Source organism: Cryptosporidium ryanae (assembly GCF_009792415.1).
Source record: "Cryptosporidium ryanae isolate 45019 chromosome Unknown contig_14, whole genome shotgun sequence".
In the NCBI taxonomy this organism is placed as follows: Eukaryota; Apicomplexa; class Conoidasida; order Eucoccidiorida; family Cryptosporidiidae; genus Cryptosporidium; species Cryptosporidium ryanae.
This window is the reverse complement of record NW_027125570.1, coordinates 254,724-277,238: the sequence shown is the minus strand read 5'-3', so window position 1 is coordinate 277,238 and position 22,515 is coordinate 254,724. Positions and strand designations below refer to the sequence as shown.

The window sequence follows — 22,515 nt, the reverse complement described above, 5'->3', positions numbered from 1 at the left end:
GGTGTTTATTGTAAAAACGTTCACACTCCTGGACATTGCTAAACAGGAGAAATGAGTGGGAGTCCTGTCCCAGCACAAAGTCTTCTATGCTCGCTCCTATTTTGCTCCCTTCCGCCACAAACAGCTTCTTTATCTCAGTCTCGTCTTCTTCTAAACACTTTTTCCCCAGATTTGTTATATATAAACACTCAGTCGGTGTTTTTGATTTCTTGTACCTGTACTCCATTTTTGTTCGCTATTTCTAAGTTCCCAAATAAACCCATTTTAATCACCTCCTGCTTTACTTACACCCGCATAGTCTACATCATTCCTCGCTTAAACTGACTCACAAGGGTCCTCGTTTGCTTTTTGTTGTGCTGTCAAATACTTGTGCTCTCGGACTTGGCGCCGAGTCAGAATACCAATATTCTTATTAAATCTAAGGGAGCACGAGGAACGCAGTAATACAGTGGATTTATTTTATGAAGGTTTGTAATTAAGATACAACTAGTGTGGGAATGACACGAACAAACTTTTGATTTGCCTTTAAATATGATAAAAAACGGTCACAATTTTGGTTTTGATGAGAGTAATAACCAAGGTAGAGAAATACAAAACTTGTTAGAGCACCTAACTCTTCAAAATGACGCTTATTCATCATCAAGTAGGCTATTGATGAAGTGCAACAATAATCTAAAGTCCCAGACAAATAATTTGATTAATTTGCTTAAAGTATTGATTTGCATTACGTCTAAAGGCGACGAGTACTATTCATTTAGGGAAAATGAACAAATGAGTAAACTGGTGAATTCTTGCAGAGTTTCCTGGTTTGAGTCTCTTTATAGCTTTTTGAGCATTACAGAAAACACTTGCGAGACCGTTTTGATTTCCCCTATACTATTTCCTGACAAGGAGGAAAGGTGCGGACGGAGGAAGGGTGAGAACAAATATGAGTATGAGCAAGCCAGAGGAAAACAAGAATACCTGAGTGAGTCAAAATTTGAGCTAAATATAAATTTAGTAGACTGTGCGAAAGAGTTGAATGTGGAGGATACAGTTAAGTTGTTTTATTCTAATGTACTTAATTCTCTGAATTTGATTCACAATTCAAGTTCAATAAAGAGATTTATTCGCGAGATTTTAATGTTACTTTTCAAAGGAGGTGAGAGTTGTGTTGAAAATCTAGATGGTTGTCAAAAAAGCGAGGATCCGCTGTTCAACATATACTTCGTTAAGCTAAAAAACAATAGTACAGATAGTGAAGAGGGGATAATAGTAAGTAACTCTAATGAAATAAACTTGAATCATATAAACGAAGGACTTGAATTTATAAACCTTTCAAAGTATTTTTGCTTTGAAAGATGCATAGTATTTAATAGGTGCAATTTAAGGTTTTTAGTTCTAAACCGAACACACAATTTATGTTGGTCAGACAGAATATCAGACATAAACACACAATTTTTGCAAGATTATACATTTCTTTTCAACTTTGATAATCCAAGAAGAAAGTTAATTTTTAATATTATATCTTCGTTCAATAAATTTATATCAAATTTCGTTACAGGTTCCTTAGATCAACTTAATGTCGATAAATCGTCTTTTTGTTTAAACGGAAGTACAATAAGCTGCGAAGATAGACACACACTTAATGATGCCAATACCTCTTGTAATTTGCCTAATAATGAAAATAATAAGTCGCTAACTATAAATGAAGCTTTTGAAAAAATATTGCTATTTTTAACCGAGAATAATAATGTTTTAAATTCCGTATTTCTATCACCTAATGAAACCAATTCAATGTCAAACTCAGGTAACGAAGGCAGCAATTACACAGGCAACTGTTCCGACTTTAATAAACACACCTCAATCATTAGCTCTATTAACTCATTTGCTACATGTGTTTCACAGGGAGTGAGCATTGACAAAATTAATGTTTCTTCTTCATTTAGTGGGGAATGCTGCAAAAAAAACGAAACAAGTGATTTTCCCATATTTATTTCTATCTCAGACAACAATAATCAGAGTGACTGCAGTCAGAGTAGACAAAAGAGATCAAACTCAGAAATCACAACTCTATCTGAGTTTTTGAGAGACGATTTTGAAGTCAATACCCCTGAAATCAAATTCGAATACAATAACGACAACAATGAAGCCTTAAACTCAAAATTTGGAGACAAAAATGTGAGCATTGACTTCTTTTACGACGATAATCTTCATACATGCGAGTGGATTTTGCTTTGAGCTTTGTCTTCTTATTTGATTGTCTAGTTTGCCATACACACACGAGATTTTGTGGTGAGAAAAGGGAATTTGAATTCCAATTATTCATCAGTTAATAAAGCCTCAGTAAACCCTAACTCAATTTATGAGAAACACGAAGTATCAGCCAAAATTCCTGAGGTAACTCATTTCTATCTGCTAGTTTATTTAGCATTTAATTTTTGCTCTTTTATTTCCTTAAATCGCTTTTCATTTTTTATGCTTGTCCAGAGGTGACCAGAAACGGAACAGGCGGGCGCCATCCATGTGGATCTAAAAAAGGCTAATGAAGTGCATGTAGTGTAATTCTCTGACATGCACAGAGGAGGTAGCTACTGGGTTTTAAATTGGTCGTTTTCAATTTTAGGTGATGAAAAGGAAGTATTGACAGCTAGAGATTTAGTTTTTCTAGATTTTAGGTGAACCAGAAGGGAAGAAAAGAGGTTGTATATTCATAGAAAGGTTAGGAATATACAGATATACATTCTTAAGAATCACTCGTGATTAATATAGGAGCAAATGAAGTTAGTGGCGAGCCTGTGTTTAGTATTTTCACGTGGGAATAGCGGTGATTTATGAGCTTTTACGTGCGGTACAATATAAATAGGTTTACACAGGTTTTAAATAGGCTATAAGGAGATAAGGAACAGAAGAATGATATCAGCGCTAGTTGAGGTTTTAGATCTTCCAGTGAAGTCAAAGAAAATAAAAAATGGAACGACTGAACTGGAAAAGTTGAAGAACATAGTGGGAACATCTAAAAATGCTGGATCTACGATTGAAAATCAAGATTTAAGTGATGAAGGCGGGTCTAAGTTATACAAAAAGTCAGTGGAATCGTTGTTGAACATGTGCCGTTCACTGATGAGACAGGGAGATAGTTTGTTGGCTATAAAACAGATAAAGAGATTTTTATTCACAGAACCGACAAGCTTGGAGTCACATACATTCATTGCACTTCTATACATAAAAATGGGTAATTACCAAAAAAGCTATGATCACATAATGGGAATAAGATTTATGACAAATGATAGCAACTATGATGCCAAAATAGCATCAGGCTCAATAATGGATTCCCTTATATTTCAATCATGTAAGCTCCCGCTTGGGCTTAAATCAATGTCTTTGGTTGGATATAAGTTGGAGGATGAGCTTCCATTCAATGATAGAATGCTAGAATACATGTATCCATATAAGACAGAGAAGCTAATTTCAACAGCGGGGAGTTATGGTTCTAATCAAGCGATGAATGACATATTTACAACACCAATAGCAACACAACAAATAAATGTCGGTGAGTTGGTACATGTTGAGGAACCATATGCTCTTGCACCAGAGTTACCAAGCGACCTTACAATACAAACAACGTGTTTTCATTGTTTAAGGGAGAGGGAGGTGTATGATCACGCCTTCGGCTGCTCAGTGCATCCAAACACTTGTCCTTTTGTGTTTTGCCGTTGGGAGTGCATGATAAAACATAGCCGACGACATGAATTGGAGTGTGATTATATTGGAAGCATTGTTGTAATATCTAACCAATCAGGTCTTCCAATTTCGTTTCTTTTATTGGCAATGAGATGCTTAATTCAAACTCATTTGGATAATAACTCATTTATTGGAAAAAATGAGTGTGTATCATTAAAAATACTGGACTTACCGTCTTATTGTGATGCTATTGAGATGATATATCCTACTTTGTGTTCAAATATTGAAATAGCGACAGAAAGATTAATCGAGACGATTCCTCCACATTTAAGATTGTTTTTGAGTAAAAAAGAGCTTGAAACATTTTTGTTTTCTTTATATTCAAATAAACTTCCTGTATTTATCACATCTGCTTCATCAACATTTAATTCATCACCGGTTCCAGTATCAACAGGAGTTGGACTATTTCCAAAAGCATCAAAATTTCAACATTCATGTCTCCCGTCTTGTGTTTATTATTTAAATGAAGAAAATAAGATATGTTTGAGAGCAGCTTATAACATTCCAGAAAACTCAAATTTGACGATATCATACATATCTGATTTATATCAGCCAACATTTAGGAGAAAGTCAATGATCAATAGTTTTAAGGTATTTTTGTGCATGTGTTCAAGGTGTTTGGACGATACTGAAAACGATTTGTTTTTAGAAGGAATAAGATGTCCATTCTGTATTACAGGTTTTTTCGTTCCAGTTCCGTTATTAAAAAAAGAGGAAATACGTGATAATAATGACGATTTGAAAACAAGTAGCAAAGGACTAATGGGAAAAAATTTGTTATTAAAAAGAGGTTCTTTGATGACTAAAGAAAATCCTAAATTACTTCAAAAAAATGAGGATAAATTTAGTCCGGAGATGAAAACATTATGTGAGAGAGCAAGAATAGGTGGAAAATATGGCGAGTTGCAAACAAAATGGAAATGTAATAATTGTGGAGAGTATTCTGTGGAACTTAATGATTATTGTTCGCAATTATCAGAAAAAATGGATAAACATTATAAATATGCAGTTGACTCTTTTCAAAAAAGTGATAGTATATTGTCTAAAAGATTGTTTGAAAAATTTATTGAAAATTATTCATTATTATTACACAAGAATCATTATTACATTTATAATTCAAGATCATATTTGGTAGGTTTGTATAATTGTACAGATTCGAACGATTCTAAATCGTCATATAAATATTGTAAATCAGTTGTTATATCCGCAAATAAAGTTTTTCCAGTATGTTATCATGAAAAAGTGCATTTGTTTCTAAGTTTAGCTGATATTATATACAAGAAAGAGATGTTGCAAAAAGTTTCACAAAGGGGTTTATTTAATAATTCAAAAGAACTTATAATGGAATGTTTGTGGTTGTCTTTATTTAACAGTCTTGTTTGTTACGGGCCAAAAAGCTCAATTTATTTATATTGTTTTGCAAGAATACGTTTGTATTCATCAATATTAGGTGTAATCACGCCTCCAAGTAATTTAAGAATAAGAATTACATCAATAGATTTGTATTCTAAATTAAATAGAGAAATATTGGGCAATAGCACAATATCAAAAAGTGCGAATTATTTATCTACATTATCAGAGTACAGTGCATTATTGTTTATAGCTTCGATAAAAGGTCATTTAAAGGCAATAGCCCAATTGCTTGTTGGCGATGTTAAAGATATATTGTTAAATCAAGTCACATATTTACCCACAGGTTTGAATCTAATAGGAATGGCAGCTAATAATTTGCGTGAAGATGTTTGTTCATTGTTAATTGAAGAAGGCTCAGATTTATTGTTTAGAAATGAATTAGGGATAACACCGTTGCATTCATTGTGTTTATTTCCAAATTTAGAAGACGATTATATAAACAAAACCAATGATAAAAAATCAGCTATTATTGCAAGAGAAATGATTAGAAAAACATATAAAATGGACAATGATAAATTAAGCAGCAATAATATCAATAAAGAAGAAGATGCATGTAATAATAAAGCAAGTGATAACTTAAATCAGTATTTGAATTGTAATATAAATATTCCAAAAAAAAATACAAATAGATACAAGTTATTATATAGCAAAACAATAAAATGGTTAGGGTCAAACACAGCATTACACATAGCAGCTTACAGAGGCCGTAAAACCTTGTGCTCGGAATTAATACATGGAGGAACGGATCCAAATATTGAAAATATAGAATTGGCGACACCATTACATTTGGCATCATTAAATGGCCACACAGATACTGTGAGAACATTATTAAAATGTAATAGTAATATAGACAAAGAGAATTACCAAGGAGTAACACCACTGTTATTATCAATATATAATTTAAAATGCGATACAATGAAATTACTATTGGAGCATGGGGCAAATTTGGGTCATGTATCGGATGTATTAAAAATGAATTCAATACATATGTTGGTATCAGGCTTGTGTTCAAATACGAGTTTAAGTTATAAATTACCAACAAAATTGGACGATTTACCATATTTATCACATAGTGGTTACAACAACAAAGATTTGAATACATATGTATATTCAATGGGAACTTCACATACGGGATTTGGCAACAATACATCAACTAAAGTATTATCACTGCCAATACAAACTCCAAATGCAGAGTTACTGTATATTTCGCCTAAAGAAATGTTAATTAGATTGAATAGTACTTTTGAAATAATAACATATTTAAATAATGTGTATGAGATAAGTCCTCTATTAAAACAAAAAGACTTGAACGGTTTTAATCCGTACGAATTATTAGACTCAATGTGGAATAGTTTTTTGAAGATAAGAAATGAATCAATGTCAGATCAAGGTTTATGGTATTCATCTTTATCTGATGATGATAAGATATCAACACAAGAACTTTGGACGCATATTATGCAAAGAGTAGAGAGACTACTGGAGGTATTAAGAGTGAGCAATGTAATATATGATATAGACGAAGAAGATCCGGAATTAGAATTACCGCTGCCTAAAAAAGAATATAAGGGTATAGATAGCATTAATAAATGCGAGACAATGAATAAGACTAAATCAAAATTACAAAATAACGAAGACAGATATTTAGTTAGAAGGAGACACATTGAACAAACAATAACTAAAAAAACAGGTAATTTATCAAGTAACTATGAATTAAGCGATAATGTTGGTGATTTGAACATAAAAGACATAAGATGTGTATTATTAAAAAGAATGGAGGATTATTCAAGTAATTATAGAAAGGATAGAATGTTTAAAAATTTAAATATGAGTGATAATGTTAAGGGGTTAGACGTTTCTGTGAATTCAGATAAATTAATTGATAATAAAAACAAATTGCCAGTATCACAAAGTAAGTCAATATTCATTGCAAGTAAGAATATTGGTAAAAAAGCAAATACACTATTGAAACCTAGTGTTTTAAATTCGTCAGAATTAGCATCTAAAATGGCACAAGAAGATAAATTAGTATCAAAAAAAGCCATTAAGAAAATAGCAGCTCAAAAAGTTCAGTCAAAGACTTTATCTAATAAAATGGAAGAGAAAAATGGTGGTACAATAATAGGAGTAAATAACAGTTCAGTTGAAATAAATGGTTTAAAAAAGAGTACGTTAGTACTTAAACAAAAGGCAGTTGAAAATAATACGGTTCCAAAAAAAGTACTAGTATTAAAATCAACAACGGGAGTTTCTAATGGGACTGGTTTATTATCTAAATCAATTGTTAAGGGAGCAGGTGGAATAGGATCAACAGCTACAAAAGTGGATTTATCAAAAATAAAAGTGATATCACCAAAAAAAATAGAGATAAAGACAAGTAATTTAGTTAAACCTAAAGGTACACCAAAAATAGTGACAAAGGCTGAATTGGTTCCGAAAAAAGTTAATTTATAAGGTTATTATTAAAAATTATTTGTGTTAATAGTTTGTCATAAATTGTAGAATCAATATATAAGTGAATGTATTCGTAAAATAGAATATAAAACGAGTGAGTTTTATTATTTTGTGTTACTAATAATAGTACGGTCCATAATATATATATATATTATGTTAGTGCAAGTATGTTAGATAGATAAGAAACTAGACTTGGATAAGACAAAAGTAGGAAATTATTTTTAATTACATTCTTTTTTAAATTGGATTGCTTTTGTTTTTTCGTATTTATTCCATTTATTATCATTTTTTAATGACATTTGACTGTTAATTTTAAACAAAAACTAAAGCAGGATTAAAGAACAAAAAAGTAGGCAAATGTCAGCAATACATATTTGCAATATTTAATATACGTTTAAATGTTATTTTTAAAAAGGGGTTACGTATAAATAGGCATTAATTAGAAAAAATACAAATAAAACTTCGAGTCTGAATCGGACATTTCCTCTCTTTTAACGGCCTTGTTTGAGGGGTGAAGAGGGGTGAGAGGGGTAATTTAACAAGAGGGGAGAGGCAGCGCAATTCATGTTTCGGCGCCAAACAGCAGAGTTAGATTGTGGGAAATAGGTCACGAATAAAAATAAAAAAGTGGAATAAATTAAAGAATTATGAAGAATAGGAATACAAAAAGGTATATTTAGAGGAAATAATTTTCAATGAATGGTGTGGAAGAGAATTTATCGTATTTGCAGTCTATAGGAAATCGAATTTTGAAGAGAGAGGTATTTTTGGAATGTAGGGGACTAAAGGTTTACGAGGATGAGTTAAAAAGGGGAAAAAGGGGAGGGAAGATAGGTTTGTGGTTAGAATATATATCTAAGGTGAAAAGCAACATATTAATGATAAGGGAGGGTTCATATCATGATATGGATTATATTTCAGACGAAAATGATTTGAATAGAGAAATAAGTTTGGAGAATGTGGAGTTGGGTGAGGTGGAAAGACTTAACTTGGGAAATTTGGATTTAAATTTGCTGTATAAGTATGACTATTGCTTGGTTGTGGTTCGTAGAGCTTTGAATTGGAGCAGTTATCGCGAGGTTTCGATTTGGAAAGAATACTTGAGCTTACTGGAGGAATATGAGCTATTTTTGGAGAATAAATTGGGCAGAGGACTGATAAATTTGAGTGTATCGGACGAGTACGAGTCTTGTTTGAAGTCCTGCAACGACGTTGATCTGTGGTTGGGTTACAGCAGATATTTATTTAAGAATAGAATAGAATTTACGAGATCACGGCATATATTAGATAGAAGTTTAAGGTCACTTCCTTTAAAAACCCACCACAGAATATGGAGTCAGTATTTGGAATATATATCAAATTTGGACATTCCAATACTATCGATAAGTGTATTAAGAAGATTCTTGTTGTTCTCCTTTAAGGACGGAATAGAGCCGTATTTACAAGCACTAGTTAAAGGTGACAAGATAACTGAATGTTTAAATGAATTATTACGGCTTATAAGGCGAAGAATGGAGTTGGATTATTCTGTTTTTAAAAGTGGAATAGAGGTAAGTGGATCGAGACACAAGATATCTGGTATGGATGATTTGTTTAATTTAGCATTGATTATGGTATCGGAAAATGTGTTGATACTTGATGGAAAAGCAATAGAGGATTATACTATGGAATTGATGGATGAGAAATTGGGGGAGAGCAGAAATGGGAGTGGAGTGGTTTTTTCTTCATTGTTAAACAGAATAGAGACAAATTTAAGTAGTGATAAGAACAACACCAGTGCGTCTCAGGTTGACACTTTAAATCTAAATAATAGAGGATACAAACTAACTTTTGGTGAACTTGTATGCAGAGTGTCTCAAATATACATGAAGTTGGCGAATTGGAAAAAGGTTTATGAGATTTATTACTTTGGTATTGAAAGGTGCACGAATGTGTACGATTTCACAGTAATATACGATTCGATGATGATGTTTTCAAGCATATATATGAACAGACTATTGAGCAACAGAGAGGATTCCGCAAGCTGCAACACGCAATTGTCTGATTCTCCTCCTTTTATATCTTCTCTAAAGGAGTTGTCTGAGGAGCCTTTGCGAAAGGAGTTCGAGAGACTAGAAAAAATAGTTAACGATCACAGTTGCTTGCTGTACAAGACGCTGGTCAGGTGCGAGAAGAACAATGTATCCAGATGGATAGAGTACATAAGTGCATTTATAAAAGAGGAGAGGAAAAAGAACAAGCCCGAGCCGTCTATTGATGTTGTGAAACTGTTTGAAGAGGCTGCGACTACGATAGATTTTGACCAAATTAAGGACAAAAGTCGATGTGTTTTTTGGGTGTTTTATGCTAATTACATGACCAGCAGTGTGGACAACGGCAATGAGATATTGGAATACAATTCGGATGATCAGGGGAGAAGACAAAGGGGACTGTTGGATTTGTCTAGGGAAATTTTTGAGAGGGCATTGATGAAACCGTACATCGAGGACTACACACTCCTTTGGACGGAGTGGGTAGAAATGGAGTTGAGGTTTGGAAATTATGAGTATGCACTGGGATTGGTGAGAAAATGTTTAGGATCTGTGAAGGAACAAAGAGAGAGACATAAAACGATGAGTAACCCAAGGATATGGCAACTGTCCTCAGATATTGAAATCTCATTTGGGACGTCGGAGAGCGTGTGGTCGCTTATTGAGGAGTTGTTCGATTCAGGGATGCCTACTTGTTCGTTAATCATTTCATTTGGCGATTATTTCAAAAAGAAAGGGCTTTATGATGAGACTTTTACATTGTATGAGAGAGCCATTGGTGCCTTGGAAATGCCTTTCTCCTTTAACATTTTCCTTGACCTAATTGACAGTTTTATGTACTGCCATTGTGGCACAACTATACAGAAACTCTTTGATGTGGATAAGGAAACTGAACAGATTACGGAAAGCATTGGCAATTCAAGAACTGAGCGTTTGAGGGAAATATTCGAGTACTCAATGTCCGCCTTGAGTGAGTGGAAACAGAAGTTGCGTATCAAGGAGTTGGATTGCTATTATGAATATCTTTTTATTTTGTACAGTATATACGGGGCTTATGAGACCAGAATGGGCAGGAAAAAGAGGGCCTATAATGTGTTTGAGGAGACAATCAAGCAGTTGGATGAAAAAGACAAATACAAGGTTATTGTGTACATTCGTTGGATCAACTTGACTCTGAGATGCAGTGACGTTGCATACACGAGGAGCATTTTTGACTCTGCAATTGAAAATTTAAAGACCGCGGATATCATTATAAAGGTTTGCCTTAAATACGCCAATTTTGAGCTTAATATGGGAGAAATTAATCGCGTAAGGTCTGTTTTTGTCTACGCCAGTGAATTTGTTCCGAAAATATATCTTCAAGAGAAGTACTTTACCCTTTACAAAAAGTTTTGGACCAGTTGGAACTACTTTGAAGGCGAGTACGGAAATGAGGATACTTTGAGGGACCTGCTGCGTGTTCAGAAGAACGTTCCCCTCGTCTCTGGTCATTCCGTGTATTCTAACTCCTCTAACAAGGTAGTCGGCGACTGTGAGAACAAGACCAGAGTGAGCACCGAGCATATTGATGACGAAGTGGATGGCGATCTACGCGAGGCTGAGAGAGAGGACGAGACAGTTATGCGGGGAGCAGGAGCAGATGCCGGGGAGATGCCGGGAATACCGCAAGTTCCTGGATTGGGGAGAGAAGAGCTGGTATTGGGGGGATTGGCATCGACAGAGAGGAGAGGGCCCTTTGGAGTCATTGATGATGCTAATTTTAAGAACTACCAAAACGACAACGAAGACGAAGAACAAGTTTCTGATCAGGAGTACGACGCCTCAAATACATTTGTAGAAACTGATTCCGACGACGATTTGCTGCTTTCGCTATCTTCTGATGATAATAGTGGAGATGAGTCAGCAGGCATCCATAACAATGGAGGCAATGGCAGCAGTCACGGTACCAGGGGCAGCAACAATAACCACAGTTTAAGTTTGATTCAAAACGCAAGTTCGAGTTCCAATAGCGCCTTCTACAGAAATACTCAGTGATCCTTTGGGAAAAATTGAATTCCAGGTGCCTGCAATCCCAACTGCTTATGCATGCACTGCTGCTGCATTCGCGGGTTCTACTTTCAACCCTGGTGAAGTGAAACTGATGGACCTGAATCTGGCTGGTAGTCAGGTGTTTGCACGTTAACGGAAATCTAAGTGGTAGGTGGTTCGCTTTAACTCTTCTTGAATTTTAGTTTGGTGATGAGCATAGAAGAGGTAGTGTCAGGGAGCATCAGTGATGTTGGTGCATTAACTAGTGTTAGAGTGGCTCTAAATACGCGCTATTTGGAAATGAAGCCTTGGTTAATGTGTGAGTAAATAACGATATTTAGTCTTTTTCAGCAAGATGGAGACTTGTAAATTGGTGTTTTTTCCAATTAAATGAAGACAGAAAATTTCTCGAATGGATTTATGCTTGTTTATTTCCACTTTGGCCATTTTTGGTTCTCTTTGCCCCCAAATTGCTTGGTTCCCTCGAAACGGTGTATGTTGCTCTGGCTCTTTAATTCGTTTATACGCACATACAACCGTGAATATCCCATGCGTCTCCGCAAATAGTGCACATTCACTGTGTAAGATGTTTATTTATGTGGATTCTGAGTGACGCGAGTTCATTTTTGTCTAATGCAACTCCAAAGTGCACATGTTTGGTATGTTTGACACAAGGTCGGTATTTTTACAATTGAACCAGAACGAAAAGATTAACAGGGCAGAAATAGTAAACGCTTCGAGGAAAGGAATATAAGGACTCGTAAAGCGAATAGGTAACTTATTGCCGTAGATAATACTTAAGGCAAGTTAGACAATGTTTTTTAAAGGGGTATGCGTAAAAATAACACATAACAACATTAAGATAGTAAACGGATAATTAAAGGGAGTAGGGAGAGAGATATCTAGAGATGGAGAGGCATATAGAATAAACTGAGAAACCATGTATATTAGTTTAACGTAAGATTTAAATATTTAATTACTCATTGCTACGCTGTTTTTCTTTAGTATGCATTTTCTCTTGTTTGTGTTAGGGATGGGATGTCTTCTGTTTTTTCTTATTTAGACTAGGAGTGCAGTCATGTACACGCACATGCATACAAGAACCAAACTAGGGTTGAGTTTGCGCGACTAGTGAGCACTTGGGAACGAAAGGAAGTTCGCTTTGATGACTATTCGTCCCAGTTTTTAAATCGCTATTCGGGTCGCCGTGGAAATGTCCAAGTGTAATCCTTACGTTTAGAGTGGACGGAGTAATTGCTCGGAAAGTGAGATTCAAGTTAATGACAACAAAGGGGGGATAGCGGACATAGGTGGTTTTTTAGTGCAGAATTGCCAACAAATCTAAACAGAGAGCTTTTTTGCGACTTGCAGGTGTAGTTGTTGCATGCCCAAATGTGTAATTTGCATGCAAATAAATTAGTGCGAGATTAGTTGGTGATGGACTCACATCAGGTTTGAGTTAAGTTAGGCTTTGCATATCAGTTATCGCAATTACGAATTTGCTTATTGATTAAGTAATTAAATTCTAATTACTGCCGTTATTTTTACACGGGTTACTTATGTTTACAGCAACGGGGAGAAGCAAACTTAATAAATGCAAAAGCACACACACGTGTAGGAATAGGAAACTGCAATAGCACAAGATAAATTAGCGTACGTAATACGAACGGTTAATTGGCAGGAAGTAAAAGCACTTTATTGTTGCCACAATCAGTAAGGTCGACACATTTACGTGGCCTCTTAGGAGAGAATAGGCAGTAGTGCACAATTAATTTGGAACACCAGGGGGATACGGACATTTTTTGATATTCGGCTCTTTTCTTAGAGTCGATTACACATATAATACACACATTCGCTCAGGCGAGTTTTGCGTGGAGGGAACTGCCAGGGAGAGTGGTGGTGGGCAGCGGAGGGAAACAGGAAGGGGTGAGTGAGCAACAGATGCAGGGCAGATACGAAGACAGCAGCGATTTCTGGCGAAAATGATTGATTTGGAGAACGGAATAATAGATATGGTAAAAAGGATAGACAACGTTACGATAAAGCTAACGGATCTATTTTTTAAGTTGGAGAATGAGCTAATGGAGCTGTATTCACTGAGCAACAGTGACAGTTACGGTGGTCCACAGGAGAAGAAACACGACTTTGGTGGCAGAATAAAGTCAGAATTCGGCGAGAGAATGAAAAGACTGCTTAAAGAAGGACTGATCTCTGGGAGCGAGTATAGTGAGGAGGATGACCTTTTGATTACATTGGACAATTCTGTAATGAGTCTGGAGAGTCTAACATCAGCGGTCTTGGGGGCGAGGTTCTATACCGATTGTTCTTTTATAGTTGGGGAGGAGACTGCGGAAAAGAAGGCGAGCTTGGACTGCGATCATACAAAGTTCGAAAGGACGGAAGGCACGTGTTCGTTTGAGAACGGCGAGAGCGAAAGCAAGGGAGCAGCAAGAACAGGCCTTGATGGCGACAACAGTAAGTGTAATACGAGAGTTGAGGACACAGACACAAGCACAGATGTGTGTGGGGAGAAGAGAGAGCTTTCGTTTTTGAAAAGAAAACCAAACGCAAGTAGTGGCTTTAGAAAAGGCGATAGACAGAACAGAGTAAACAAGTTTTTAATTAGCGATTGCTGTGACAGTTTAGAGGCGGCGAATAGCTACATTTGTGCAAGGGAGTTTGGTCTGAGCTTACAGGAAAGGAGAAGGAAAGGCAGCAGCGTGTATGGCAAGACGGAAATAAACGAGAACAGTGTACTGGTGAGTCTTTGCAGAAATATAAAAAGACTAACGAAACACCGCCTGGAGATTGAGAAGTACGACAGCAACATAAACAAGGAGTTGGAAAAAATAGGGAGGGAAAGGTACAGGGAACTAGAGGAGAGACTAATTGAAACCCTGAACAAGCTTAAGGAAAAGGAAGTGAAGTGTTACGAATATGAGAAAAAAATAAACAGCAGCAGCTACGAGGAGAAAATATACGAGTATGACGGGTTAATCGGAGTTAAAAGTTCCGATGGAGAGGGCGGAACGCGTTTGAGAGATGACAAGAACAAGGACGAAATTATAGCTGAGACTGCTTTTCAGTCGCCGAGGATAGACTCAAATGATCATTTGTCGTTGAGTGATTGCGAGAAAAACAGAGTGTTGTCTGCGAAAAGCAAACAAGAGGAGGAAAACGACGCAGGATGTGCATTTTGCGAGTATAAAAATGCAAAAGTCTTTGATGAAGGGGCAGATTTTGCAAACGAGTGGGCTTCAGACGATGACAAACAAAACAGGGAAATCATTGAACTCAAGGATCAAGTACAAATACTTACAATGGATGTGTTAACTCTTGCGGAGGAGAACGAGAGATTGAAGAGTATTATCGCTCAAACGAACTCAAAAAGCGAAAACAACACAAATTCCGGACACAAACAAGAGCTGACCGAATTTTGTAATTTGAGTGATGAGGCTATAAGGGGAAACAAGGGCGAGGTTCTTTTTGATATTTTGAATGGAGAGAATTTCAATGGTGAAGGTGATGTTTGCGACGAAAAAAGTGGCCATTTTGATGTAGTTTTTGATGAAAATGAGCCGAAAAAGAGTGATTTAAAAGTGGTAAGACAAAGTGATATAACTATAACGTGTATAGAGAAGGGCAATGACGCTGTTTGTGCTTTTGAGAAAAAAAATAGCAGCGAACACCAAGTAATAAAAGGCAGTACCACTCCATATTTAGTCATGTGGGAACCAATAATAGACAGTATTAGTCACAATGACGATAATGTCCTGCCTATTTCAATTTCATCATACCGGCAATTTAAAAGCTCAAGGACGAAAAAAAAAAGCGTTAAAGACGTTAAGTACTTATTTAGCGACGATGTAAATTCGTATGGAGGCGAGATGAGCGAAACGGGAGGACAAGTTGAAGCTAACGGAGAGGAGGCAAGCACGACTGGGAACGCAGACGGGCACAGCGACAAAAAAGGCTCGGGTTACCGTAAAGTGAACGCGAGGATAAAAATAGACAGAAATTCATTTTACTGCAATATTGAAAAAATCATAAGAAAAAACACATCCCAGTAGATTAAGAAGCGTTTTTGTTTAATCTTCAAACAAGGTGACGAAGGGTAAAGGCAAAGTGCATACATGCATACACGTATGTACATGCATATTCACGTATACAGCAACTTTAAGAATGGAATTAGTCAAAACCCGTGGGAAGCCTCGAGAGTTCACCGAAACCTACAGCGACTCCTTCTGCTTCGAGTAAACAAATGAACATTTACGTTCGTATCTGTGCTCAAGTACACACACAGAGGTGCAAACTGTATTTAAGGCGAAAAGCGGGAAAACATGTAACGAGCAGTCTGCATACTAGTTATACTTACCTTAAGCTTAGAGAGAAAAGTACTCTGGGTAAGGAAGGGACGAATAAATTACAAAAAATAACAATTATTGGGCGTGAATTTCGCAGAAATTTATATATATAGGCAGCGTCTGGCGGCAAGTGATTGAGACGTAACAATCAAGCCTGTATCACTTATCTGGACTAGAATGGTAATAAAGAAGAGGGCGCCAGTGGCAATACGAAAGTGAGGGGTGTTTAAAGTTTTATCCTTATTGAAGGGCCTCCGAGAGGAAAATAAAGAGAAAGTTAAAGGAGTTGTGAGAAAGTGAGAGGAATAAAATAAAAGATCATTTAAAAATAATTAGAATAACTGTATTTTCTTAAGATAGGAACGAAGATGGCAAAGGGAATAAGGTTCTTGAATTTAATAAAACCGGCATTGTGTATTATTCCGGAGGTATCTTCTCCGGACCGCAGGGTTCCATTTAAGGAGCGTGCTTTGTGGACACTTATATCGCTATTTGTTTTCTTAGTTTGCTGCCAGATTCCGTTGTATGGAGTATTGAGTAGCAAAAGTTCGGATCCATTTTATTGGGTAAGAGTTATTTTGGCATCAAATAGGGGTACCTTGATGGAACTTGGGATATCTCCAATAGTAACGTCGAGCATGGTTATGCAGCTTCTAGCGGGTAGTAAGATAATAGATGTTGATCAAAGTCTGAAGGAGGATAGGGCATTGTTCCAAGGAGCTCAGAAGCTATTTGGTTTATTGATAACATTGGGAGAGGCGGTGGCGTACGTAATTAGTGGTATGTATGGTGACATACGTACAATTGGTGCTTGGAACGCCATTTTAATAATAGTTCAATTGTTTTTTGCAGGAGTAGTTGTAATATTATTGGACGAATTAATGCAGAAGGGATATGGTTTGGGAGCCGGCATTTCGCTTTTCATTGCAACAAACATTTGCGAGACAATAGTTTGGAAGGCATTTAGCCCAACAACAATTAATACTGGAAGAGGAACGGAATTTGAGGGAGCAGTTATAGCTCTTTTCCACTTGCTATTTACAAAACAGGATAAAATATCTGCCCTAAGAGAGGCATTTTATCGTTCACATGCAACAAATATGACAAATCTGCTCGCGACTGTATTGGTATTTTTAATCGTTATTTACTTTCAAGGATTCCGCGTAGATCTTGCAGTTAAGTACCAGAAAGTAAGAGGACAACAGGGTTCGTTTCCAATTAAATTATTTTACACATCTAATATCCCAATAATCTTGCAGACTGCATTGGTATCTAATCTTTACTTTTTTTCGCAATTGTTGTATCGTAGATTTAAGTCAAATATGTTGGTCAATCTTCTTGGACAGTGGCAGGAGTTGGATGTTGGTGGTCAGTCGATTCCAGTAGGTGGTATTGCTTATTACATATCCCCACCTAACTCACTGTTTGATGTTATTTCTGACCCAATTCATACATTTTTTTACATTACATTTGTTCTTGTTTCTTGTGCACTCTTCTCTAAAACGTGGATAGAAGTCTCTGGATCGTCAGCAAAAGATGTTGCCAAACAGCTTAGAGATCAACAAATGATTATGAAAGGATATCGCGATAGCTCACTTGTACAAGTTTTAAACAGATACATTCCAACAGCAGCCGCTTTTGGTGGTATGTGCATTGGGGCCTTGACCATTATCGCTGATTTCTTGGGAGCAATAGGTAGTGGTACTGGTATTCTTTTAGCCGTTACTATCATATTCCAATACTATGAAATGTTCGCTAGAGAAAGAGAGAGCGGAAATATTGTATTTTAGAAGTCTGTCTTCAAATTGATAATAATTCACCCAAGTCGAATAAACTATACTGAGTAAATTTAATAATATATAGTTTCTCCTTTTTTCCTTCAATGATTAATATTTCCTCTTTTAGTTTACTACTTTTGTTATTGTCATTGATATTGTTATCAACACGAGGGGAAATTACTTGAATATGTTAAAAGGAAAGTAAGGAAGAAAGAACGAGTTTAATATGATCAATTGAGATTAAGAGAACCCAGATCTTTTATTTTTTCATGGGAAATCACTTTTATTTCTGACGCTTTCCTACAATAGTTTCAGTTAGCAGTATAAACACTATTAGTCTATAATATATAGGTATTTAATTATTATCACTTTCGAAATTAAGTATTTACATAAATTATTTAATTAGCTTTTCCTTTTTTTGATATAAACGCACTTGTGCTGCTGGGACGGAATTGTGCAGTATGTCCAAACCGTTTCTACATGTATTTTAAAGTAACGAGTTACCTTGATTATTTTGCGTAGTTTAATATTTGTCTGGGTCTATTAATCTTATTTCGTATGAAATTCCCCACTTTGATGCACAATTACATGCACTTCGCATATAACCCATTACAAAGTCGTATAGTAATCTTGAAAATAGGTGGTTAATCATTTTTAACAACAGATAAAAAACGCGACTTAAACAAACAATGATAATAAAAAAGCAGTGTCACAATAAATATGAAACCTTAGACAGGAAGAAACGATATGTATATCCAGTGAAAGCAAAATGTCAATTAGTTTGATTACACTAATACTCAAATATAAAACATCAGGACAAAGCGCATTTCTGTAGGACATGATTGAATAAGGAGATAAAAATGGAAAATGTAGAACAACTGGAAAAATAATCAAATATTCCAAATGAAAGTCGTTTATACAATTATATTTGGTTGTTTTTCAATTATCTGAATTAGTTAGAAAAAATACGTCTAGAGCGGCAAAATGTACACTATAGATAGTGTTATAAAACATAGGCAGTTAATTAAAAAGGAAGTTAGGATCATGTGGCGGTAAAATAGTCAAATATTAGTTACTTAATAATGAAATAATAAATTAGTAAATGTTTACATTGAAATAGGTAAATAAATACACTAAACAATATATAAAAATATATGTTTAAATGTAAATATATATATATATATATATCGGTGTTTGAATGCATAAAGTTGAGTCTACTTAAAAGTAAATTCAAGTTAAATAACATATTAAATAAAACAAATTATATAAGTAAATAAATATTTAAAGTAATCAGGTAATAACTAGACAGAAATAGCAAGGGACAAATTAAATAGATAATTGTACTGCCAACATACAATTGACAATTTGTATGGAATATATGTATAGCAATAATATTAATACATAATAAAAAGCAGATAATAGACCGGTTATATAGCTTATAAATAAATAAACATAAATATATATATATATATATATATATATATATATATATATGACAAATAGTATAGACATAAAAGGTAAAGGAAGGGGATAAGAAAGAATAATAGAGAAAATATTAGATATCGGATAATTGAATTTAATTTAACCAGGCTAGCCAGCCAACCTTCACACTAGAATTGGATATACAAAAGTTCCAATGAGTTATTCGCAAGACAAAGATGATGAGGGAGTGAGAGTTGAAAAATCTGGAAGCAAGGTCTATATAGACTACAATGATGGTGAGGAGGAGGGCGAAGAATTGGTAGAAAGGCATATAGATGATTCAAAGTCTCCTTCTAGAGAAAGAGGAGTAATATCTGATGAAGAGACAAATAGAAATAAAGATGGCGTACCAGATGATAATCATACTCCGAGGGGAGGATCAGCAGAAAGAACAAGAGGCAGCTTGCAAGGAGGTGATATAAGGAGATCACATTCAAGAGAAAGATCTGAAGTGGATGTGGAGGGATGTAGTCTGCTTGTTAGAAATTTAAGATTTGAAACATCTCCAGGTCGTGTAAGGCATCATTTTGAAAAATATGGTCCTGTAAGAGATGTATATTTACCATTAGATTACTATTCTAAAAGGCCGCGTGGGTTTGGTTTTGTTGAATATATGGATCCAAGAGACGCACAGGATGCTGTAGGTAAATTAGATGGTAGTCTTTTGGATGGAAGTACAATAAGAGTTGTTATTGCTCATGATCGTCGAAAAAGCCCAGAAACAATGAGAAGAATCCAAAGAGATTCTGGAAGAGGCATTCCAAGAGTTGGATCTACTGGTTACAGCAGATATGATCATCGCTCTAGAGGCGGTTATTCACATGATCACGGTTACAACAGAGATAGAGCTGCAAGGTATAGAGATAGAGATGATTACTACAGTGGGCATTCTAGAAGACACGCTCATGGGAGTGGAGGAGGTAGTTGTAGTGCTCTGGGAGGATATACAAGTGGAGGATACAGAGAAGAAGAAAGAAGTTATAGACATAAAAGACCATATACGAGTAGAAGTCCAAGTTTACATTCTCCAAGAGGAAGAAGTACAAGTAGATCGCCTGTTAGAGGAAGTATTGGTAGGGGTGATAGCCATTCAACAGGTCGTGAATCTTATCAAGGAAAAAGGTACAGAAAATGATTTCATCCTTATTGTAAAGAAATGATGAGTGATTTTAGATAAATAATGGACTTTTTGGTCCGGCATTATCATTTAAAAAAGAATAGGAATAATGGAACTATCATGTATTATATTTCCTTTTATTTCCCTTTGTACCTTGCTATAACCTAGATAATTTCATCTTATGGAGGATGCGAGCGAATAAATATAATATATATATATATATATATATATATATATATACATGCATGCATATATATATGTGTATATATAAATTTCAAATTGTAGTAGTTTTTCGATTATTTACATCCAAATGATATTAAATTCATAGTTGAAGTAAGAAATTAAAAACTACCAGATAATTAAAATGTACTAGTATGGCAATTTGGTCTTGATTAATAAAATTAAACGGAATGGTATAAACAACATCGAATTAATTATAATAAGTAAGCATTTTGATATATTAATATTGGATTGTGATAATAACTTATTATTTTATTGTAAAATGTGTTTGAAAATTACTTTATTTCATATATGGAAAGAGGAGCTATATTAATATATTAATTCTTGAATAATGTAATTGCATATTGAAGTTATTTGCAGTACAAACTTGAATTGTATTAGTTTAGCTTCAATTTGAGGAGAAAACGAAAGAGAAGGAGAATTGCGGTTAAATAAACAATTATCAATATAGTCGCGTTGATAGGATTATTATTATTATATCATGTTTATTTTTATTATTACTGGTTTTTGTACATAAATATGCTCATTTTTATTGACAATTTATGTATTTTTCGCATGGATAATAGCATATAAAGGTGTATATACTATTAATATGATATGGTTTGTAGATAAATAAAACAAGGAAATTGCAATTCTATATTTCATCCATAAACAGTATTCGTATGTTACTTAACTTTCATTTGCGTATGGATAAATGGCTGCATGATGTTATTGGACTTGTTTTTTGTTTACATATTCATACGGATTATCATGTAAATGTATATATATTATGCATTTATATATTTGTTTGTAAAATGAAATATTGGCGTAAATGTATTTATTATCATGTTTTATTGTGAATAAATTGACATATATCAATTTTTGAGTGTTTTTTCTACGTAATTTAAGTTTTATATCATGGCCGAAGAAAACGTTCATTTATTATTTAAACAATAATAGTAATGGTGATGTCTTTACAAACGAAATATCAACGATCATGAATTGCAAACACCATTCTGTTTCTTCGTAATTTCTCGTTATTTGGAAGATATCAATGTTTTCCTTTAATACAGATAATTAGTATTGTTAATATTTAAAATAATATCAATGTTAATATAATATAGTCTGTAATCATTAATCAAACAATTTTTATCATATATTTTTACTTTATCATAATTAAAAATATTTTTTCATCAATTTACAAAAATACAATGTAAGGTCACTGAAATTACTACTACACTGTTAATATCACTATGGTCTTCTTGTGTAGTTAACATTTATTTTTATATATTCATATTTATATCTACATATATATGTATATATACATTGTTCTGGGTTACTAAAGTTAAAACTTTGCTCGAAGTACAAACGGTGAAAATTTTTCAGTCTCTTATTCTGTACTTTAATTTGGAGAAATAAATACATGTAACATTAATATGTATTGTGTATTAGGGAGTAGATTTAAAAATAAAGTTAATAAATGACTGGGATATAAAGGGGTAATAATTAATTAATTGGCAAAGGAATGGTAATCTTTTGGAGTGACATGTGGTTTGAGGAATTAACACTCTCATGGTGTTTTCAGTTAAACAGTATTCTCTGCTTCTTGGTTGGGCCATATTACTTATAGAAAATGACATGTTGTAATTTGTATGAATAAGAGATCAATGTTTTATAGCTCAAGGTGAATTATAAAAAACAGCAATATTACTATTTATGTCGTTTTCTAAACAATAATTGTTTTCAAATGAAAAGTAGAGCTTTGGATATGAAGACTGTTTTGAAAATACTTTGTATCATCATATCACTTCATATTATTTATAAACAAAATAGGTATTATTATATTAATTGTTAATGTTAATTTTACTGCTATTAATATTATTCATTTGTATTGCGGCTTTATTACCTAT

At 34.5% G+C, this 22,515-nt stretch overlaps 6 protein-coding genes across 6 annotated transcripts; all 6 read left to right on the top strand.

Moving 5' to 3' along the window:
- Nucleotides 1–531: 531 nt before the first annotated feature.
- Nucleotides 532–2,220, top strand: FG386_000485 (uncharacterized protein; the record flags this gene model as incomplete). Its single annotated transcript, XM_067339842.1, has 1 exon — nucleotides 532–2,220. The coding sequence occupies one exon, from the start codon at nucleotides 532–534 to the stop codon at nucleotides 2,218–2,220; it is 1,689 nt and encodes a 562-aa protein (XP_067195712.1).
- Nucleotides 2,221–2,892: 672 nt separating this feature from the next.
- Nucleotides 2,893–7,587, top strand: FG386_000484 (uncharacterized protein; the record flags this gene model as incomplete). The annotated part of the gene is made up of 1 exon (XM_067339841.1): nucleotides 2,893–7,587. The coding sequence occupies one exon, from the start codon at nucleotides 2,893–2,895 to the stop codon at nucleotides 7,585–7,587; it is 4,695 nt and encodes a 1,564-aa protein (XP_067195711.1).
- Nucleotides 7,588–8,282: 695 nt separating this feature from the next.
- On the top strand, nucleotides 8,283–11,651 carry FG386_000483 (uncharacterized protein; the record flags this gene model as incomplete). Its single annotated transcript, XM_067339840.1, has 1 exon — nucleotides 8,283–11,651. One exon carries the CDS (start codon nucleotides 8,283–8,285, stop codon nucleotides 11,649–11,651), a length of 3,369 nt encoding a protein of 1,122 aa, XP_067195710.1.
- Nucleotides 11,652–13,627: 1,976 nt separating this feature from the next.
- On the top strand, nucleotides 13,628–15,715 carry FG386_000482 (uncharacterized protein; the record flags this gene model as incomplete). Its single annotated transcript, XM_067339839.1, has 1 exon — nucleotides 13,628–15,715. One exon carries the CDS (start codon nucleotides 13,628–13,630, stop codon nucleotides 15,713–15,715), a length of 2,088 nt encoding a protein of 695 aa, XP_067195709.1.
- Nucleotides 15,716–16,377: 662 nt separating this feature from the next.
- Nucleotides 16,378–17,799, top strand: FG386_000582 (Pfsec61; the record flags this gene model as incomplete). The annotated part of the gene is made up of 1 exon (XM_067339939.1): nucleotides 16,378–17,799. One exon carries the CDS (start codon nucleotides 16,378–16,380, stop codon nucleotides 17,797–17,799), a length of 1,422 nt encoding a protein of 473 aa, XP_067195809.1.
- Nucleotides 17,800–19,423: 1,624 nt separating this feature from the next.
- On the top strand, nucleotides 19,424–20,404 carry FG386_000581 (splicing factor RRM domain containing protein; the record flags this gene model as incomplete). Its single annotated transcript, XM_067339938.1, has 1 exon — nucleotides 19,424–20,404. The coding sequence occupies one exon, from the start codon at nucleotides 19,424–19,426 to the stop codon at nucleotides 20,402–20,404; it is 981 nt and encodes a 326-aa protein (XP_067195808.1).
- Between the last annotated feature and the right edge of the window lie 2,111 nt (nucleotides 20,405–22,515).